Source organism: Centroberyx gerrardi, chromosome 15 (genome assembly GCF_048128805.1).
Source record: "Centroberyx gerrardi isolate f3 chromosome 15, fCenGer3.hap1.cur.20231027, whole genome shotgun sequence".
In the NCBI taxonomy this organism is placed as follows: Eukaryota; Metazoa; Chordata; class Actinopteri; order Beryciformes; family Berycidae; genus Centroberyx; species Centroberyx gerrardi.
Window position 1 is genome coordinate 6,223,342 of NC_136011.1, and position 19,049 is coordinate 6,242,390.

The window sequence follows — 19,049 nt, forward strand, 5'->3', positions numbered from 1 at the left end:
TAAGTTTGTTAATGCCAATGCATTGTCTAAATTGAAACCCTAACTCTTCATGTATTACTTTGGTATACAGGTACACCAAATTACATGAATAACACACTAGTTACACATTATGTATAATTATTATGTATAACAACATTAATGAATACAGTTGTTAATGTGCATTTAACATGAACTAATCTTTGTTAATGCTGTTATTCATGTTTAATTCATGTTAGTAAATGCATTAGTTAACATTAGTTAACATACTGAACACAAAGTGCAAAGTGTTACCCATTTTTTCATTCTCTGACCCTCTGACTGTCCATTTGCATCCACATTTTTACATCTCGTATATGTTTACAACCGCATATTCTCTGCTACAGTGTCATTAAGCTGACTGCAATCCATTTATTTGTTTGTCTGTTTCGTAGGTGAAGCATGGATACTCTAAGCGGGTTTGGTGCGCTCTGATTGGTAAAACGCTCTACTACTTCCGCAGCCAAGAGGATAAGGTACAACAGAACAGCGTTCAAAAAAGCTCTCAATAATCTCAAAGATTTACAGGAATTACAGACAAAAGCATAATCTTTTGGCAGGTGAAAACCTTGTATCTCCAGTTTGGTGATTTTTCAGGTTTTTAGCTGAAGTTGGGGAAATTATACAGCGTATAGTTTCAAAAAATCATGCATAGTCAATCGATTAAATCTGAGCAAGTTTGTCCTAATTTCTTTAAAACTTGACATTTTGGAGATACAAGGTTTTCACCTGACAGTAGTAAAGTATGTCTTTTTAGTTGTTGTCGTTATGTTATCAAATTGTCAAATTTATAATAAATTGTAAATGAGTCAACAGCAAAGGATAGACCAACTTTATTTCACTGATGCAAAACTGTGTGTGTGTGTGTGTGTGTCCATGCGTGTGTGTGTCGCCAGTTCCCGCTGGGTCAGATTAAGCTGTGGGAGGCCCGGGTGGAGGAGGTGGACAGGTCCCGGGACTCTGACGAGGACCTGAAGGCGTGTGGGCGGGGCTTGCAGTCAGCACCCTTCACCATCGCCGTCCACCCACAGGAGCAGGGACCCACCTACCTGCTCATCGAGTCGCGCCACGAAAAGGTCAGAGGGCAAACTGAGGCAGGAACAGTAGAAATTAGCCAAAATGAAGATGGAACATCGCAAAAAATTGTACAGCCTCACAGCAAACTTATATCGCCATAATTAAAATTCATTGTTAGCTGCCATATTAAATTGAATTCATCTAGTCTTCTCCTTTCATCTAGTATAAAATTTAAGTGTCTGCAATGTAACTTAATGGCTGGTTTCTCAGTCTGCAGCCAGACTCTGCTCAGCAGGAGAGGGAATGTTTTTTAAGAAAACACCCCGGCTTTAGAAACTTTCAAAAATAGCTCTGAGATATTTCAGCCTAGATTGTGGCACCAGGAATATTTACTGGTTAACAGTGCAACAGTTGGTTCCAGGACTGTAACTCTGATGCAAAAGGGTTAGAGAAGGTAACTATAAATGAATCATATATCATATTCTTTCTTCAGAGTTACTAGTATCCACCCAACTTTTTAACTTACATTCAGCGTTTTTGTGTCTAAGAACCTACATCAGATCATGTGCATAAGGAATGAAATTGTTATATTTACTGTAATCTGTGTCATCACAAGTCATATAGTAGATTCTCATATATAAAGTGACTTATAGTATCCTATATATAGAATAGTAACATAGAGTCAAATGTGATCTTTTTCATAAAATAAATGACAATTTTCACACAATTCTGGTGATTGTTGGCCTTGTGGTCATTTTTTTTGCCTCTACATCACTGATGCTAATGTGTGTGTCTCTGTAGGAGTCGTGGCTGTACCATCTCTCCGTGGCAGCGGGCACCACAGTGGGTAAAGTGGGCACTGAGTTTGAACAGCTGGTGGGAAAACTCTTCCAACTGGATGGAGACCCGAGTGAGTATTTCCTACAAACTGTTTTCACTGTCTTTTTGGTGCTGTTTTGCTTTAGCTGACTGCACTCTCTGTCATACTTCAGTTCAAAAAATTCAGTTTCATTCAAATCAATTCAGTTTGTTTGTAGACTTGTCTTACATTGTCAAAGCAGGTCGTCAGGATCCAGAGCCCTACTGGTTTTCATTCTAGCCATCTAATCAGGGACAATTTTACACCTGGGATGCCAGGTGAATCCAATTAACTGCAATTAACCAGGTGATTTCACTGATTAGCACACTTTCAACCAGAGAAGAGGAACTAATCAGTGAAATCACCTGGTGCAGTCTGTGGTTGGAATGAAAACCTGGATACACTCGCCCCCCGTGGGACATGGTTGAATAGCCCTGGTCTAAAGCATTCTTCTCAATATCCATTGTATTCACATGCTTTGGTGCATGTAAGCGCACAGCTTATCAGAATCACTTTATTATAGTGTTCATGTTTATGTAAGTAAGCAGTTCTATTTGGAATCTTTAGGGAATTCATTCAGAATGATAAAATATTCTGCATTTAGCCATATTAGCCGCAGTGAAGATTAAAGTAAATGTCGGTCATCATTTGATCTTTAAAACTGAATTATTCCTTTGTGTCACCCCCATCCTCTCCTCTCTCTCTCTCTCTCTCCCTCCCTCTCTCTCAGACTCTCAGATCTGGAGACACCCCATGTTGTGTTTCAGTAAGGAGGCTCTGTCGTCTCCTCTCACCACCCTGCCTTCACAGGCCCTGCAGACAGAGGCCATTAAACTCTTCAAGGTATACACACACACACACACACACACATCCATAGAAAAAGTAACTCCACCCAGTGAAAACCTGAGATGGGGTTAAGGGAAAAAATCATCTAATTACATGACAAGACTTTCCTCCATACAGGAATACTGCATCTTTTTTAAACTTTCACGAACAGCACAACTGTACAGAATCCGTCTTCCTCGGTCTTCCTCGGTCTTCCATGGTCTCTAACCCCTTCCACCCCCACCACTCTTTCTTCTCCATCGTCTCCTCAGACCTGTCAGCTCTTCATCAACGTGGCCATCGATGCTCCAGCCATCGACTACCACGTGTCGCTGGCCCAGAGCGCTTTGCAGGTGTGTCTGGCTCACCCCGAGCTTCAGAACGAGTTCTTCTGCCAGCTGATCAAGCAGACCCGCCGGAGGCAGCCCCAAGGCCAGCCGGGACCCCTGCAGGTACGCACCCTGACCACACGGTGGCAGCACTAGTATGTGGTACTCATAGAAGGGCAGTGACATTTTGGATTAGAAGTACAGGGTGTCTGGAACAGGGAAACCGTCGGGTAAATGAGTATCAAACCTGCTTGGAAAGAGAGAGAGATCCAAGTCACTCTAAAAATCTGTTTAAAAGCCTTTATTCTGTACTTTCTTCATTCAGAGACCAGAAACCCTGATGCCTTAGACCACTCACCCAAGAAATAACTATGCCACAGAGAGTCCCGTGACACATGCACTAACAATGTAACACAGCAGAGGGGGTAAATTATTACTGTAGGTTCAGCACTGCCTCTCAACATCAAACAAGATGTAAAGTTACAAGGATTTAAATTACCCCCTCTTCTTGTCAATGTGCAAGCATGTATCACAACAGATTCAGACAGCTCTTAGGCCTGAAGTAAGAGTGCTAGACACATTAATGATGTTGCTTTTCAGTCTGGCTCCTCTGTCTGCTCACATACCGCATTGTGATGTTTCTGCCACTTCCTTCTTTACAGACTCCCTGTCTCTTATTGGTGATAGTTCATATGTGTCAGGTAACTGTGTGTTTGTATGTTGTCCTATAGGGCTGGCAGTTCCTAGCCTTGTGTGTTGGACTGTTTCTGCCTCAGCACCCTTTCCTCTGGCTGTTCCAGGTTCACCTCAAAAGACACGGGGACTCCAGGTGAGGAAACACCAGGGGGCCCAAAGAATTTAACAAAACAAATGGTCCATGGGCCAAAAATAATTGCAGCAGACATTGAAAATTTAGAAACACTGCAAAAATTAGGCATTTTAACAAGTCACTGAATCTCGTGTTAAGTCGTAAAATGTCATTTTTCTTTAAACAAGTGAAAAAAAATCTGTCAATGGAATGAAATAATTCTATTGCAAATCAAATGAGTCCCTTCTTCCTGAACCAACACTGAGCCCATCCCTCCTCTGAGTTGGTGAGCACCCTGTAGCCATCAGTGCAGACATCAAGGGGATGTTCCACCAAGTGCGCCTCTTGGTGGAGGACAAACCCTGCTCCGGTTTGTCTGGTGTGGCATGCAGAGAATACAACCTGCTAACATTTACGAGTGGCAAGTATTGCCATTGTGATGGAGAACAGTGGGCCTGAAGAAGAGGAGGTACGATTGGTGATGAAGAGATCCTTCTACATTAACAACTGCCTTCAAAGTCTGGTTTCACCCAAGGACACAAAGCAATTGGTCAACTAACTGAGGGAGCTCCTTTGCCAATGGGGGATTCAAAATCAGGCAGTGGGCCAGCAATGTTGCCGACATAGAGGCCCAGTCAGACAGTACAGAGCTGTGGCTGTTGCACAACCAAGAGGATGTGCAGGAACCTACCTGGGGCTGCATTGGTTACTGACATCACCCTGTGGAGTATGGAACATTTATCTAGTCTTAGCTAGCTAGTATGACTTCCTTGGCTACATACTTCCATTCACGACAAGAGCGAAGGTCCTAGTTCAGCACCTATGGTCCGAGCAGAGGCAGTGGGATGGCCCCCTACTCCCCGAAGGAATACTCCAAGCCTGCGGTGACTGGGAAAATTAGTTGAAAGACCTACCATGCATCTCCATGCCCAGATGCTGCATGATGTGATGCACAGACCAGCCTGTGGCACATAGAGACATCCACATCTCCTGAGATCTGTGTTCTGAAGATGACGAAGGCAAAGTTCAGCTCGCGTTCCTCATGGTCAGATCAGGGGTTGCACCTCGGAAACAACTCTCCATACCCAGGCTGGAATTATGCTCAGCCCACACATAAGAACAACTCGATAAACTGCTGGTCAAGAAGCTAAGTCTAGACCTCAGGAAGATCACCCTCTGGTCAGACTCAACAACTGTGCTGGCCTGGCTGCAATCAGACTCCTGCTGCTTTAATATCTTCGTGGGAGTAAACCAGCCAGCAGGCATGGTGTTACATTGATTCTGCCCAGAACCCAGATGACGACTTTACACACAGCAGGAGTTTGTCTGACCTAGTGAAGCTAAACAGAGTCAAGGGCCACCAGTCCTAATGCAGCCAATTCATTGGCCAATTGAGTACGTTCAAGGAGTTGCTGGAGGCCACAGCGCGGCCAACTCTAGTGATGAACCCAAGTGCTGCTGACTACAGAAATGCAGACACTGCCATTCTGAGGAAGGCTCAGTTGATAGCCTCCCAGATGACTAGAATGGATAGAATTGATACTTGGAGTTTAGAGGTAAATTCTGTTTGAAGTTACATAATACGAATAGAGTTCCTTACAGTTAAGTTTAATTATCTGTAGAGTAGGAGAGTTTGATTCTTAAGTGGCTACAGTATATATACTATATACAGTATATCACCATTCTGTTCTACAGGTGTATGTATTCTTAACCAAGTTACAGTACCTTAGTATAGTATGGTAAATGTGTGACAGAGACATGCTTACTTATCTTTATTTTCCTTTCCTTCTTATTTAGACTGCACACACACACATACTCTCATAGATTCAGACAGTTATTGAAAGACAGATTGAAGTGTATGAGTACCACCACACTGTGCTGTTCTGTGCCTTAAATGAAGATTAAGACCTACTAAGCGACCTCATCCTGTCTCCCTGTATCCTTACCGATACTCTGTGGTGAATAATACTTCCTGAGCCAAAACGATACAGTCCTTGAAGCGCTATCACATGACACTAAATGACTTGATGGACATTTTTGCAGTGATTGTAACAAGTAAATAACAAGATCTTAGAGCTTATGTTTTTTGTGGACACACATCACATACAGACATTGCATTATACAGTCCTACTTTTACCAGCTTGCTGCACTGTTGCACCGACTCCATTAAGAGTTATTTATTAAAGCCTGCAGTACTAACTTTTATGATAGCCACTGCTGTGTACATGCACACCATCTGTCTTCGTGTCTCTGCCGTACACAAACATAATGCAAATCACCTCTCATAGTTGGGCTAACCTTGTATTTGACTATAATTTGGCTGTGCTTTCCATTACCACTTTAACTCAGTTTAGCCACCTTTTTATTTGTGAAATATAATGTATGATGTACTGATGCAGTGATGTGCATTCATAGTAAACATTATGGTAAGTTCAATTTGACTGATATAATATGGATGAACATGTGATGAACACAACGTAACACAAATGTGATGTTGTATATGTATATGATGAATATGATGTACTGGATTTGGACCCCAGGAAGACTAGCTGGTGCCATGGGCATCAGCAAATGGGGATCCTTTTAAATAAATAAATGGAGTCTTTTCAACAAATAATAACATAAATTAATATTATTCTGTAAATATATATATAAACATAAACAATGCTTATACTGGTGGTTATTAGGTATATGGTGATCAACTGGATTTCATAGTTAACCCCCTATTTTACATGATTATTCATAGGAGCACAGGGATATTAGTCACATCTATTGTCTGGGCTCTTACTTCAACCCTTGCATTTCTTACTTTTGGTTGCTTCTGCTGTTGCAATAACTGCAAGTTGCTCTGAATAAATTCCAAATATGTCAATTTACAATATGTATTAACCACTACATCACTCGTCGTCCCCCCCCCCCCCCCCCCTCCCAGGACTGAGGTGGGTAAATACGCCATCTACTGCCAGCGCTCCATGGAGCGGACCCAGCAGAAGGGCGAGAGGCAGGCCAGGCCGTCGCGTATGGAGATCCTGTCGATCCTACTGAGGAACCCCTACCACCACTCCCTGCCCTTCAGCGTCCCTGTCCACTTCCTCAATAACACCTACCAGGTAATACATACAGTGTAGAACATATATGTGTATATGCGTGCAGGGATGCCTCATCTACTGTCTATATCATGTGTCTTGCACTGTCTGTATCTTTCCATAAGAATGCAATATCTCTCCATAGGTGGTGAGCTTCGATGCGTCGACCACGGTGGAGGAGTTCCAGTGCCGCCTCAATCAGGACACCGGCATACGGAAAACTGGGCAATCTGGTTTCAGCTTGTACACCGACGACCCCACTGGACGAGAGCTGGAACACTGCCTGCAAGGAGGCATCAAGGTGCTGCATCTTTTATTCATGTACAGCTGACTTTTTTGAAGATAGGGAGCTTTTAAACAGGTTGTTTCACACGACGATCCTCCAATACTAAACACAAACCTGCTATTTTCCTTGCATCGTCCGCAGATTTGTGACATTATCTCCAAATGGGAGCAAGCCTCCAAGGAGCAGCACACCGGCAAGTCTGAGAACACCAGGACTGTCCGCCTCACCTACAAGAACAGGTAGAGGCAGGAGCCAACTGGGCCAGTCACTATCTGTGTTTTGATTCAGAGCTCCCACTGGTCATAGAATTCCTGGAATATGATGAAAAGTCAGGGAATTTCATAAATTCTCTGGGGAAGACAATGTATTTTACAACTTGTTTCCCACATGTATTTCATTAGATGGTGGTTTTCAGCCCAACTGCAGTAGAAGCCAGACTGTTTACCACTTAAGAAAAACATTAACAAACCAGGAAGGAAGAGCATTTTCTCTAACTTAGTTATGGAAAGTCAAGGGAAAGTCATGGGAACTGTACAACAGGGCCATGATGGGAACACTGTTGATTATATTTCTAACTATATTTGTCTTGTTCTCTCTTTTATGTCTGCCTCCATCCATTCATCCCTCAACCAAATACTAACTCATCTATCTTCTAACCATCCATCCATCTTTCCACCAACCCCTCTGCCCTCTGTCCCGTCCGCCTCTCCGTGCCCAGGCTGTACTTCTCTCTCCAGGTGAGGGGGGAGTCGGAGAGGGAGAGGCTGCTGCTTGCCTACCAGACCAACGAGGCCATCGCGGCGGGACACTTCCCCGTCAACAAGGAACTGGCTCTGGAAATGGCCGCGCTGCTGGCCCAGGTTTGTCCACACACACACTCAAGAAATGGAAGATAAATGTGTTAAGGGGTGTGACTGTCACGGGTATCATGCCACAGTGATATATTCCTAATTTCCTATTGTGATATTGTACAGCGTTGCAGTTAAATGGCACCTCGCCAAGCCTTTTATAAACTGGAGAATAAAGAGTGAACATTTCATGCATTGATGTTGAATAGACTTGGCAATAATGTCAATAATGTCACACCCAAAAGTCCTCTCTGTCGTCAGGAACCCAATGTAAGGAAGAGAGTGATTCCATGTCTTTGTTCAGGTGGAGTATGGGGACTTTGAGCGTCCGTTCTCCGCTCCTGGATCAGCGCAGACCAAGTCCAACCAAACCCTGAAACAGGTTCTGGAGCGATTTTACCCCAAACACTACCGCAGGACCGCCTCCGAGGACCAGCTCAGGTACGACACACAAAACTGGCTGGGCTTTGATTCAGCGCTTCATGCACATTGCCAAACATTGACTTATGTTTTGTTTACTACCCCCCTCCCCCCTCCATCCCCCGTCCAGACAACTGCTCCAGCGCCTCTCCGCCCGCTGGGCCTCCCTCCGGGGTCGGAGCCCGTCCGAGTGCGTCCGCATCTACCTGACCGTAGCCAGGAAGTGGCCTTTCTTCGGCGCCAAACTGTTTGAGGCCGAGGTGTGTGTGTGTGTGTGTGTGTGCAGGCATGTTAGCGCGTGATCTCTAAAAGCGCTGTTTGTCTTGTCATCAACCCCACAGATATAAACAATGGGTTGTTATATGTGTTAATATTTGCCCTCAAATAAAGAAATGCACTAAAATATGATAAGGTGCTCTTGAACAATCAAAGGCAAACATATAACATAAGCTAAATACATAATGTACTGTAACATAGTGTGACATAACGTAGCATAATGTTTGTGTTTAAGTATATACACTGTCAAAATGGGCCATTTTAACCAGTCATTTAGTTTCATATTCAGTCTTAAAAGTCTTATTGATGCCAGTGGGGGTAAAATAATCCCAGTTGTTTCCAGTTCACTTGTTTCAGTTTCCTAAGCAAGTGTTTATATGTTGAAGGCAGAATGAGGCAGATCACTCTACTAGTATCTCGAAAATGACACTTGATTCAAGGGAATTCTTGAAACAAGCTGATTTGTATCGGAAACAAGTGAAATTATCTCACCCCTCTGGCAGTTTTTTTTTTTCCAAGATAAATAAGATTGCAAGACTCAGCACAAGATTAAAGAGTGTTATCATTTCCTCTCTTCCTGTTTGTGTCTCTGCGTTTAGTCCATCACCCCCTCTCCAGAGCAGGGCGCGCGCGTCTGGCTGGCCGTGCACGAGGACGGCATCAGCGTGCTGGAGCACAACTCTATCGTAAGCATCTCTGCTCTAGCTGCCCACACATCATTCTTCTGCTGTCTTGGCTTGATTTGCTGCTGAAGTCACTGAGGACAGAGATGGTATTTACAAGCCACGCGACCTGTGGAGCGTGAAGAGAAAACAAGCTGATATATGATTAGATGCAGGTAGTTGTAGTGTATTCAGGTGGTGTTTGGTTTAGAGAACTACTATGCACCCAGGGTTCCCAGAGGATTATGTATGGATGTAAGGATTATGTAACAATTTCCAACTGATATTTGGCCTAAAAACAGTTCTTCACATGATGTAGCTCAATAAATAGGTCTTCTAATGTGGTTGATGTGGTTTAGATTTTTAAAATGATTTATTGAAGTGTGTATAAAAATGCAAGTTGTTCAGTGAGATGTGGAAATTTCGGGCTCAATATCTCAAAACTACCCTAGAAATGATAAGGAAACTTTATGGGGAAATTGGGTTGATGCAGCAGCAAGTAGTAACAGAAAGGATATGAACAAGGATAGAGCAAATGGGAGGAATTAAACACAACGCAACCAATTACAACAGTAGAATTTTGTCAGTAGAAATATATTCATTTTGCACACATAGATAAATTATATACATGGTGTGCAGATTTGCATATGTGTCAAAAACTTCAGAAAAAGTTGCAAGGTGCATGCACATTGTTGTCTGTTTTCATTATCAGAACATATCAGAACATCGTCACGCTATATCTGTGTGTGTGTGTATGTGTGTGTGTGTGTGTGTGTTCAGAAGCTGCTGGTGTCCCACCCCTACAAGAACCTGATGACGTTCGGAGGCTGCAAGCAGGACTTCATGCTGGTGGTGGGGCAGAGCATCGGCACCAACGCCACCAAAGACAAACCCACGGAGAAGCATCTCTTCGCCATGGCCGCCTCCAAGGTCAGAGAGAGAGCCAGAGCTGCATCAAACAGCGGTCACAGATCATTCTTAGTGTTTGTTTTAAGCTGCGTGGAGTGCCAGATGGGTGGGGTTTACTGCATCAGGGCAATTGAGATAATGTCAACTAGGGTTAAACTGATATATCATGCTGATATTAGGCTTTTGATAACAGTCAAATACAGGCCCAGTCAGCATCAGCCATCTGCTGTATGAAAATGAATAGGATGCAGTTTGATTCATTAAATATTTATTGTGTAAATGAATAGAAAATCACTTCTACACTGGTTGTCTATGGGAGGCCCTCAGCCTGAACTGATGCTAATGCAGCTTACTTAATCGGATTCCGCACAAGTATGCATGAATATGTTGTCATTATTATTATTAGTAGTAGTAGTAGTAGTAGTAGTAGTAGTAGCAGAAGTAGTAGTAGTAGTAGTGGTGGTGGTAGTATTATCCTACTGAATTCTTGGAATTATTTGTAATTTTTTCTTATGAAAATTGTCAGATTTGTGGATTTTGAATATTGGCACAAAATGTTGGTTATTATCAGTGTTGATACTGGCTTTCAAAAACCCATATGAGTCTAACCCTAGTGTCAACTAAGTTGTCAGTCACAGAATACTGCACAGTATACTAAATTGACTCTTGTATTATATTGTCATATGTTGCACACCCCCCATATCCTTGCCTAAGTCAGCTAAAACAAACTAAATAAGGATTTGCAAATGAACTCTATTTAACTCATACATGGGGCGAAGATGAATCCACACAAACACTCACACTGACACCTCTGTGTTGTTTGACTGACAGATCAGGGAGATGACCCTCCTCATCTCCAGCTACATCAACAGCGCTCACCAGCAGAAGGCGGCCGCCCACCACCTCTCCGCCCCGGCCCTCATGGTGGCTCAGCCCCTCAATCTGAAGAGCAAAGAGCTGAGGAGCAAGTCCCCGCCGGCGACGGGCCGTCCCAGCAAGGCCCCCACGCTGCTGTGACCGCTGCGACGACGCGAGTGGCACTAATGTATCATTTAATGTGGTTGAGGAAGGCCCTGATTTCTCTGAGCGATATTCACATTATTCCTTTTTATTTAAATTTGAAAACGCAGAATTTACTTAAAGCTGCACCAGGCATGATTTTTATGTAGAAAACCCACCCATCTTATCACATTTGCATATTTGAAATTCTGAAATTTAAAGACACAATGGTCACCAGCAAGAACTAAGAGGCTTTGCTTAGAAACTGCCTCCAAGGACATTTTCTGTCTTTCTGATGCATGTTGCTTTTATGTGCTGACACCAAAGAGAAAAGTCAACACTATTTATTGACAGACTTAACCAAACCTCTCATTAATCTGTGCTGCCTGGTACATTTCCTTGTGGAGAAAGACGCCGTGTGAAGATCATCAAAGCGACTTCATGTTTGTATTCCTCGCTTCAAACATCATGCGCAGTCGTATGTGATATAAAAGAGGTGGTGATGCTTTATTAATAAATAACAATTTAGAGGGGATTTAAGGCCGTCTCATAGAGCATAATGAGACTCTGCCGGGAAGTAAAAGAAATACTGAAGTGTTTAACATTGTTGTATAATGAAGGATACTGCACACTTTGTAATACAGTAAGAATTTATTAATAATTAACAATTTTGCAGTGGGATGACTTCATTTGCAATTAAAGTGGATAGATTTTTTCTTGTTAAGAAATGAGAATACACCGTTTTCCCTGGAAATGTATGTGGACTGTTTGCAATAGAAAGTGTCTAATGCATGTGATTGATTGGGCAAGTTGGTTGTGTTGGGAACTCCTATGGCTGGTAAGAGCAGAGCCGTTCTATCTGGAAACTGGCTGCCTCTTAGTTACTGAATAGCCTGGAGTGCAGTGAACTTTAATCTTCTAGCCTTTCTGGTGAAAAACCCAAATCGGGCAAGAAACCTCCACTCTGCTGCGTTATACCACACTGATTAAGGCAGGGATACAGGGCAGGCACGGAAATCAACACCGCAATTACGTAATGCTTTTATTTTAAAGAAAGATGATGAATGTCGAAAGAATAGTAAGGCGGAAAATGAACGGTTAAAGAGTTGCTGAAATGGTTGATGGGAAAGAGGATGTTCTCTCTTCTGACTGGTGTGACACAGAAGCTACAGGCAGGTGTTTTAAGGACCTGATAGGATCCGACTTTGTGACCCATTTCCCCCATAATGTACAAAGGCACCTGAAGATAAACTGGAAAAACAGGAATCCTATTATTTGACATTTTCTCATGTTAGGTACTTAGATGTTCCGATTTCCGCCTCCCAGTATTTCCCCGTGCCGGAATACGGCCTTTGTTTGAAGTATTGTTAGGTATTATATTTATTTGTCATATGAAAATACATTGTTTGTAAAATGTCTTTGCTGGAATTGTTATAATTATTGTTTGTTTGAATAAACACCCACGACAAACAAGTAACTGGTTCCGACAAGTGTCTATAATAATCCCTGAGACAACCTGTATTTTCCACATTCAAAACAATAATCCATGCTGTCAGTGAAACTATCATTATCTCACACTGACACAGGAGCGATTTCACAACCTAACCCACAGAAACCATAACAGTCACACACTGGGACTCCATTACACAACATTTCCCAGCGTCTCCCCCCCCCCACAAACTGGTGTCTGGTCTCCCCATTGGTGCAAAATGGTGACTGACACCTCGATACCTGCAATTGGGGCCTGGCGGAAACTGACACACCCTCATTCCAGGTTATGCGCATTCATGGGGGAGGGGGAGGCAGAGAGGGAGGGGCAAGACATACGACACCCGACTTGTCTGAACTAGCCAGAGAGCTGCTTTTGTCCTTGTGTTGCCCTGGAGACGAGGGGAGGAAGGGCGCGAGGGAGGAAGAGAGCGGGTGAGGCAATGGGAACTGACATGAAGTGGAGAAATGATTGATGACAATGCTATTTCACTGAGCCGTCATGTACATATTCTAAAGAAAAGGGGAAGAAATAGAGAGGAAGTCCACATCCAGTCTAAATGTATTGTATGGTTTCAAAGAAAGGTGCAATATAAATGACATAAAAAGCATTTGATTCATTAATGTCAGTTACAGGTGGTTACTTCCTGGTTAAAGGTTAAGCAGGTGCTGTCTGCTCAAGCGCTGCTGTACCTGTACTACTGGTGTGAAAGATCCAGCACAGCAAAACAACAAAACACTCATCTCAACAATGTGAACGTGTTGTGACAGGATACTTTGCTCCATGGTGGCTGTGTTAGTCGTGCTGCAAATTCCCATTCTCTATCATTCTTTATCACTGTCTCCTCATTGGTGGAAGATTTCCCCGGACCGCTCTGTGCCGGCCGTCTGGTTTTGTGACTCATGTTGAGTTGGGAGTACAGGTTAGCCTCTTTAAAGCCTTGTCTGCCTGTGTGTTTGTTGTGTATCTCAGCTCACGAGGGGGGGAGAACCAGACAGACAGGTTGGACGTGAATGCCAAACGGTTTCAGAGAGAGGGCCAGAGCTGACTAACCACCTCCCTCTATACTAACAGGTGTTGTCATTGGTATCTACATACATGCAAGGCCCTCTCGGCCAACTGGTATCACCAATACTTCAATACATACTCATATGTTCCATTGCTTCAGATGTGTTTCTGCACGATTTTGTCATAAAATCTTTAGAGAATAATTCCTCTCATTTACATTTCAGGTCATATAAGACAATGTCTGCACAAGTGGCAACTGACAGTAAACAATGTCAAATATGACTCCAGATACACGAGTACCGAAGATACTAGGGGAGTGATGCATACAAAACAACAGGGCGGCCACACCCATGCAGCGTCTCACCTGGGGGGAACGTAAACAAAAGAGGCCTGTTAAAATCCACCATGTTTTCCTCCCTATCAAGCAGACATCTTTCATGCATTTGAGACAAAGGGAAGATTGAAGGAAAAATACTTTCATTGGGAAATATCTTAACAGGACACACCCAACAATGATTAGATCTTGTTTTGGGTCTTAGTTAAGCTGGAGTATTCATGTCTGCATGATATGGGCTAGGCTGTGAAGTTATGTTTGCACAATCGTGCTACAACAGTGGGGAAAAGTGCAGAGAACTCTATTAATTTCAGAGATTTTAGTTTTTGCTCTTGTATAAAAAGAGATAATCACCAATAACACACAAAACAGTTCCAACAGAGGCTTCTCCTTGCCTGCGCCCCTCCCCCATATTGTCTGCAGTACTTTTCCATTGTACCTGCATCCAACAACAGCACCTACTCCCTTCCATTAGAAAAAAGCAACTTCTACTTATGGCACAAACAAACCCACACCACATCAAGTTATTTTAAAATCCTCTTTTATTAAAAACAATCCAACAAAACACAAATCCTTAAGAAACTGTACAATCTATGACATGGAAAGCTCTCCATTTGACAACACGTTTAACATTAAAAACGGGGCACGTGCCATACAATTTTTTTTTAAACGCACAGTTCTTTTTGGCATATAGAAACGGCATGATTCTCAGACTTTACAGTTCATAAATAAATGACACAATAGGGTACCAGTAGTGCCAAAAAAAAGCCAACATAAAAGCAAGTTGATCGTTCCTTTACAATCTGCATTCCTCAAGTAAAACAACAAATGGCAAACTCCCACTGCAAATAAGTTCCTCCGAGGGTGATGTGCAAGCTGTTGATTCTTGCACAGAACTCCCACTCCGATGGGAAGACTTTACATGGCCTCCATCTCTCTGGGCTGAAACACAATCAAGAACAACAAACAAATCAAGAACAAAACAGCAACTAATCTCTTATTAGAACGAGCATGAGTCACTTTTAACAGAAGGGTGTGCATACCATTGGATACGCAAATTCAACTCACCTCTGCCTTGGCGTACCGCTGCTGCTCTCTTCTCCTGGCCAAGAACTATTTAGACAGAAAACAAAGTCAGAAAAAAAAAGTCGCCATTGTATTTGTCAAATGGGTGATAGGAGACAAAAAGGTAGAAGCATGAAGCGTCGACTCACCAGGACCAGCAGGCCGGCAGCCACAGCCAGCACCACCACCACGATGACGGCGATGACTCCACCTGTCAGCCTCTTCATGGTGAAGGTGGGGGCTTCCTCGTCCACGTAGTACACCAGGATTCTCTCCATCTCCAGCTTCTGGCTGTCCACGATGGGCTCAAACTTGGCCTGGTCCTTGAACAGGGGCAGCACCTTCACCTACAGGATCCAAAGGGAAGAGATTATGGAAATGACAGGGTGAGTCAATGGGACTCTTCAAGCCTGAGTGCTTAGGAGCCTCTGTTGTTATTGTGAATCAATGTTGGCTTCAGTTTGGGACGGCTTGGTATTGTCACTTTGATGAACATGGCTACTTTTTGGAGTTCATGATGAAAATATGCAAACAGTCTTCTGCAATTTGAATACGCCTACTTTTTGGAGCTCATGATCAAAATATTTGAATACAGTTCACTATACAGCCACTTGAGTCTAGCACCCAAACATTAAGCTTGTGTTCCATTGCCATTAACATGATAAAAAGAAGTTTCCAACGTACGTCTTTCTCCATGTAGTAGGCCATCTGGGTCAGGTCATTCTTGCGGTCTCCCTTTTCCTTCTTCACGTCCACCACAATCAGACGGGCATCGGGGTCGTACTGCAGAAATGGCAGACAGATTAGATTAGAACACTCTCAAAAAGGATGCATCCTTTTCACATCTGTCTAGATTGGGGAAAACACACATTTGTGAGACTTTTCACTAGAATTACTATTAACATATGTAGAAATGTGACACAAATGCATGTCGTCCCAAACTAGACACACCCATGTCTTTAAAGTCACATCAACATCCACCACGACGTATGCCACACCCGCTCATTGAGCCTCTCTTACCTGGACTTCCTTCACAAGATCCTTGTTAAAGTTGTCGTAGCGCTTGTTGATGGCGTCCGCAATGGCACTGTATCGAAACGAGAAACGACCATTATTCTTTATCTTTTAATCTTTGATGTTGACAATGTGGTCTCGCATTTTAAAATGGACGCTGTTAAATGTACTTACGTCTTCAACTTTTTCTCATCCACCTCTTTGGGCACTTCTTTGTGCTTCAGCTCCAAACGCACCCAGCTAGGGAAAAAGGAGAAATAGGGTTAAGATTTAAACTCTAAAAGTAAACTATTCATCCTAATGGCATCTTATAAATGTTTTCCTTTCCTCAAGTTTCTTCATTCTGGCATTTCATATCTATCACACCAATCGTCCATTGTGTTGATGAAGAGCAAATGACTTACAAGGTCTCCACCAGCTTCTCACACTTGAGGTTCTTGTCGCCCTTGTCGGTTCGCCGGACGCCGGCGCTGTTGACGCACCAACACTCCTCGGTGTTGTTGCACTGCTTGGCCTTGAACTTGCCATCGTTCTCACACTCTGGGTCGTAGATGCCGTCGTTGTCCAAGAAGGCGGTCTCCACCGGCTTTCCTCCCACTCCTGTACGGGTGCTCAGGCCCTTCTTGGATCTGTACATTTCGGCCTTCATCAAGTAGCACTTAGGGATCACTGGGGATAATAAAAAAAAAAAGCCTTATTACCAACTTTTAAATGGAAGGCCGACAACTGTCAAGTCTAAAGACTGGACCCAAAACAAACATCTTCAAAATAGAAATGCTGGGGGACAAAGTAGTCATCGCAATGTGGAACTTACATTTAGTGCAGTCCAGGGTTTGTTTCACGTCGGCGTCGACCAAAACAGTGCACTTGCAGGGGTTTCCATCACAGGTGGCCCACTTCATAGTGTCGCATGAACCTGAGGAAGGGGGAAAATAACACATAAAAAGGGTTGTCATTCAGACTATGAGAATTTTTAACATCAGGTTTATCCAAGTTAAACACTTAAGTATGCCATGTCAGAAAGCCCTAAATAAAAACCTAATATTCCTATAGGCATTTGAAGTGTGTGTAAAGTGAGTTCATACGGTCCTTATGGTAGGCTTTCTTTCTGATAGGATATATAATTCATAGTTTTGCTGTTTTGTTTGTAAAGTATCAATCCAAGATGCATTATAGCTGTAGGCTTTCATAAGGTTCGGGGTTGTATTTCCTATAAACAAAGAGGCAACAGGTAGACTAGCAGGTAACTTGGATATATCAACTGGGCGTTGGTTTCATCACACAGCGAGGTCCAAGGAGAGCGGGACAACTCCTCCCAACCCCCACTCTGCACCGAAACTCACTGCGTTAGGCACCAAAACAGCTTTTAATCCTACTTTTAACACCTCCCATCGTTAGTGCAATTACTTTGTAACGGCAAAAGTTAAATTAAAGTCGAGTAAATTCATTACAGGTCAAGTACAGCCCGTGTGAACATTCCAAGGTAGAGAATATCTAAACCTACTATTTCTACTTTATAACTCAACTACACTAAAGAACTTCGATGTGTTTTTGATTAGGCTAAACCCTTTGAGTGGACTATCATGTGTTGTAGTGTAAAGTTAGTTTACAACAGGTCAACAATTATACTACTTACATTGAGCTGACGCTCCCACAGCAAGGGTGGCGAGAACGAGAGCAATCCAAATTTTCATGGTGAAATTTGGGAAATAAACCTTGAATAAAGCGGTAGGCCTATAAAAGTTTCCTCAGTCGCCTTTGTGTCCGTCCGTCGTCCTCAAAGATGGAGTAATAAAATAGAGTCGAAGCACACAAGGCGTCCTTTTCTTCCTACAGGTGTGTCCTGGTCAAACCAGTTTGGAGAGAAACTCCACTGGGTCGTGTTCAACAGGTGAGGACTAAACAAAAAAACAGTGGTGAGCAACGCTAAAGTCGAATTATTGTGTATATATTTGCTAGTTATTAATTATATTCCACTTCGGGTGTTGCTGCCAAACTGATACAGAGTTGTTAAGTACTAAATTTATAAGACCAGTAGTCTCATGATGTCACTCTAATTTGAATAATAGGTTAAGGGGGGGGGGGGCTACGTCAAACGCACTTTTCTTCCTCTATGACCATATTTGGTCTCATTCGTTGAGGTGTGTGTGTGAGAGAGAGAGATTTAGTATTTCTAAGCATACATTTGCAACTCTATAAATTTCCATAAACTTTATCCAGACACATAGCCTACCTTCTGGCAGAAATATCCCCAATGAAAAAATATCACTATAATATACCTATAGGGACTTAACTTTTGTCTGTGGTGCTCAGTATTAAGTTTATAGAGACCTTATTGTACTTTACGGTATTTATGAATCTGCTTTGGTATCACTATAATGCTCCTATAGTATTCATATAGTGTGTCTAACTCTGTGGGTCTCAGTGGTGAGTTTATAGTGACCTTATCATACTTAATGGTATTTTTATATCCTATGGTATCACTATAATATTCCTGTAGGATATTATATATTGCTATATTTAGTATGACTATAGTTATTTTCATAAGGGAAAATTAGGAACTAGACTTTGACTATCATCACTTATCACTCAGTCAAGGCTTTGCTACAATCAAACCATTTAGCTGTGTGTAAGGTTCTTATTTCATATCAATATACCTAAAATAGCCTAGTACATGTGCATACAAATAAGCATTAATAAGTATTAATAAGTAAAATAAGAAGTATTATTTAGTTTACTGTAAATAAGAAACAATGTGATGTCATCACGCTGTCCAAGGAGGAATCTCATAAGACTGAAA

General features: G+C 42.6%; 2 protein-coding genes across 2 annotated transcripts in view; one reads left to right on the plus strand and one right to left on the minus strand.

Moving 5' to 3' along the window:
* The window catches only part of plekhh2 (pleckstrin homology domain containing, family H (with MyTH4 domain) member 2), a 36,634-nt gene extending 23,822 nt beyond the window's left edge, over positions 1-12,812 (plus strand). Inside the window, exons 16-30 of the mRNA XM_071924783.2 lie at positions 411-491; positions 912-1,091; positions 1,834-1,942; positions 2,622-2,734; positions 2,989-3,168; positions 3,777-3,874; positions 6,786-6,963; positions 7,085-7,240; positions 7,367-7,464; positions 7,944-8,085; positions 8,378-8,514; positions 8,624-8,753; positions 9,369-9,455; positions 10,212-10,361; positions 11,172-12,812. Of these exons, the coding sequence (XP_071780884.2) occupies positions 411-491; positions 912-1,091; positions 1,834-1,942; positions 2,622-2,734; positions 2,989-3,168; positions 3,777-3,874; positions 6,786-6,963; positions 7,085-7,240; positions 7,367-7,464; positions 7,944-8,085; positions 8,378-8,514; positions 8,624-8,753; positions 9,369-9,455; positions 10,212-10,361; positions 11,172-11,357 (2,025 nt within the window). The 3' untranslated portion in view covers positions 11,358-12,812. The remainder of the gene's footprint in view (positions 1-410; positions 492-911; positions 1,092-1,833; positions 1,943-2,621; positions 2,735-2,988; positions 3,169-3,776; positions 3,875-6,785; positions 6,964-7,084; positions 7,241-7,366; positions 7,465-7,943; positions 8,086-8,377; positions 8,515-8,623; positions 8,754-9,368; positions 9,456-10,211; positions 10,362-11,171) is intronic.
* A 1,882-nt stretch (positions 12,813-14,694) lies between these two features.
* epcam (epithelial cell adhesion molecule) lies at positions 14,695-18,254 on the minus strand. The gene is made up of 9 exons (XM_071924791.2): positions 17,886-18,254; positions 17,064-17,165; positions 16,654-16,918; positions 16,424-16,489; positions 16,256-16,322; positions 15,920-16,018; positions 15,385-15,582; positions 15,239-15,283; positions 14,695-15,112 (listed from the first exon to the last, which is right to left on the minus strand). The coding sequence occupies exons 1-9, from the start codon at positions 17,941-17,943 to the stop codon at positions 15,089-15,091; spliced, it is 924 nt and encodes a 307-aa protein (XP_071780892.2). The 5' UTR covers positions 17,944-18,254; the 3' UTR covers positions 14,695-15,088.
* Between the last annotated feature and the right edge of the window lie 795 nt (positions 18,255-19,049).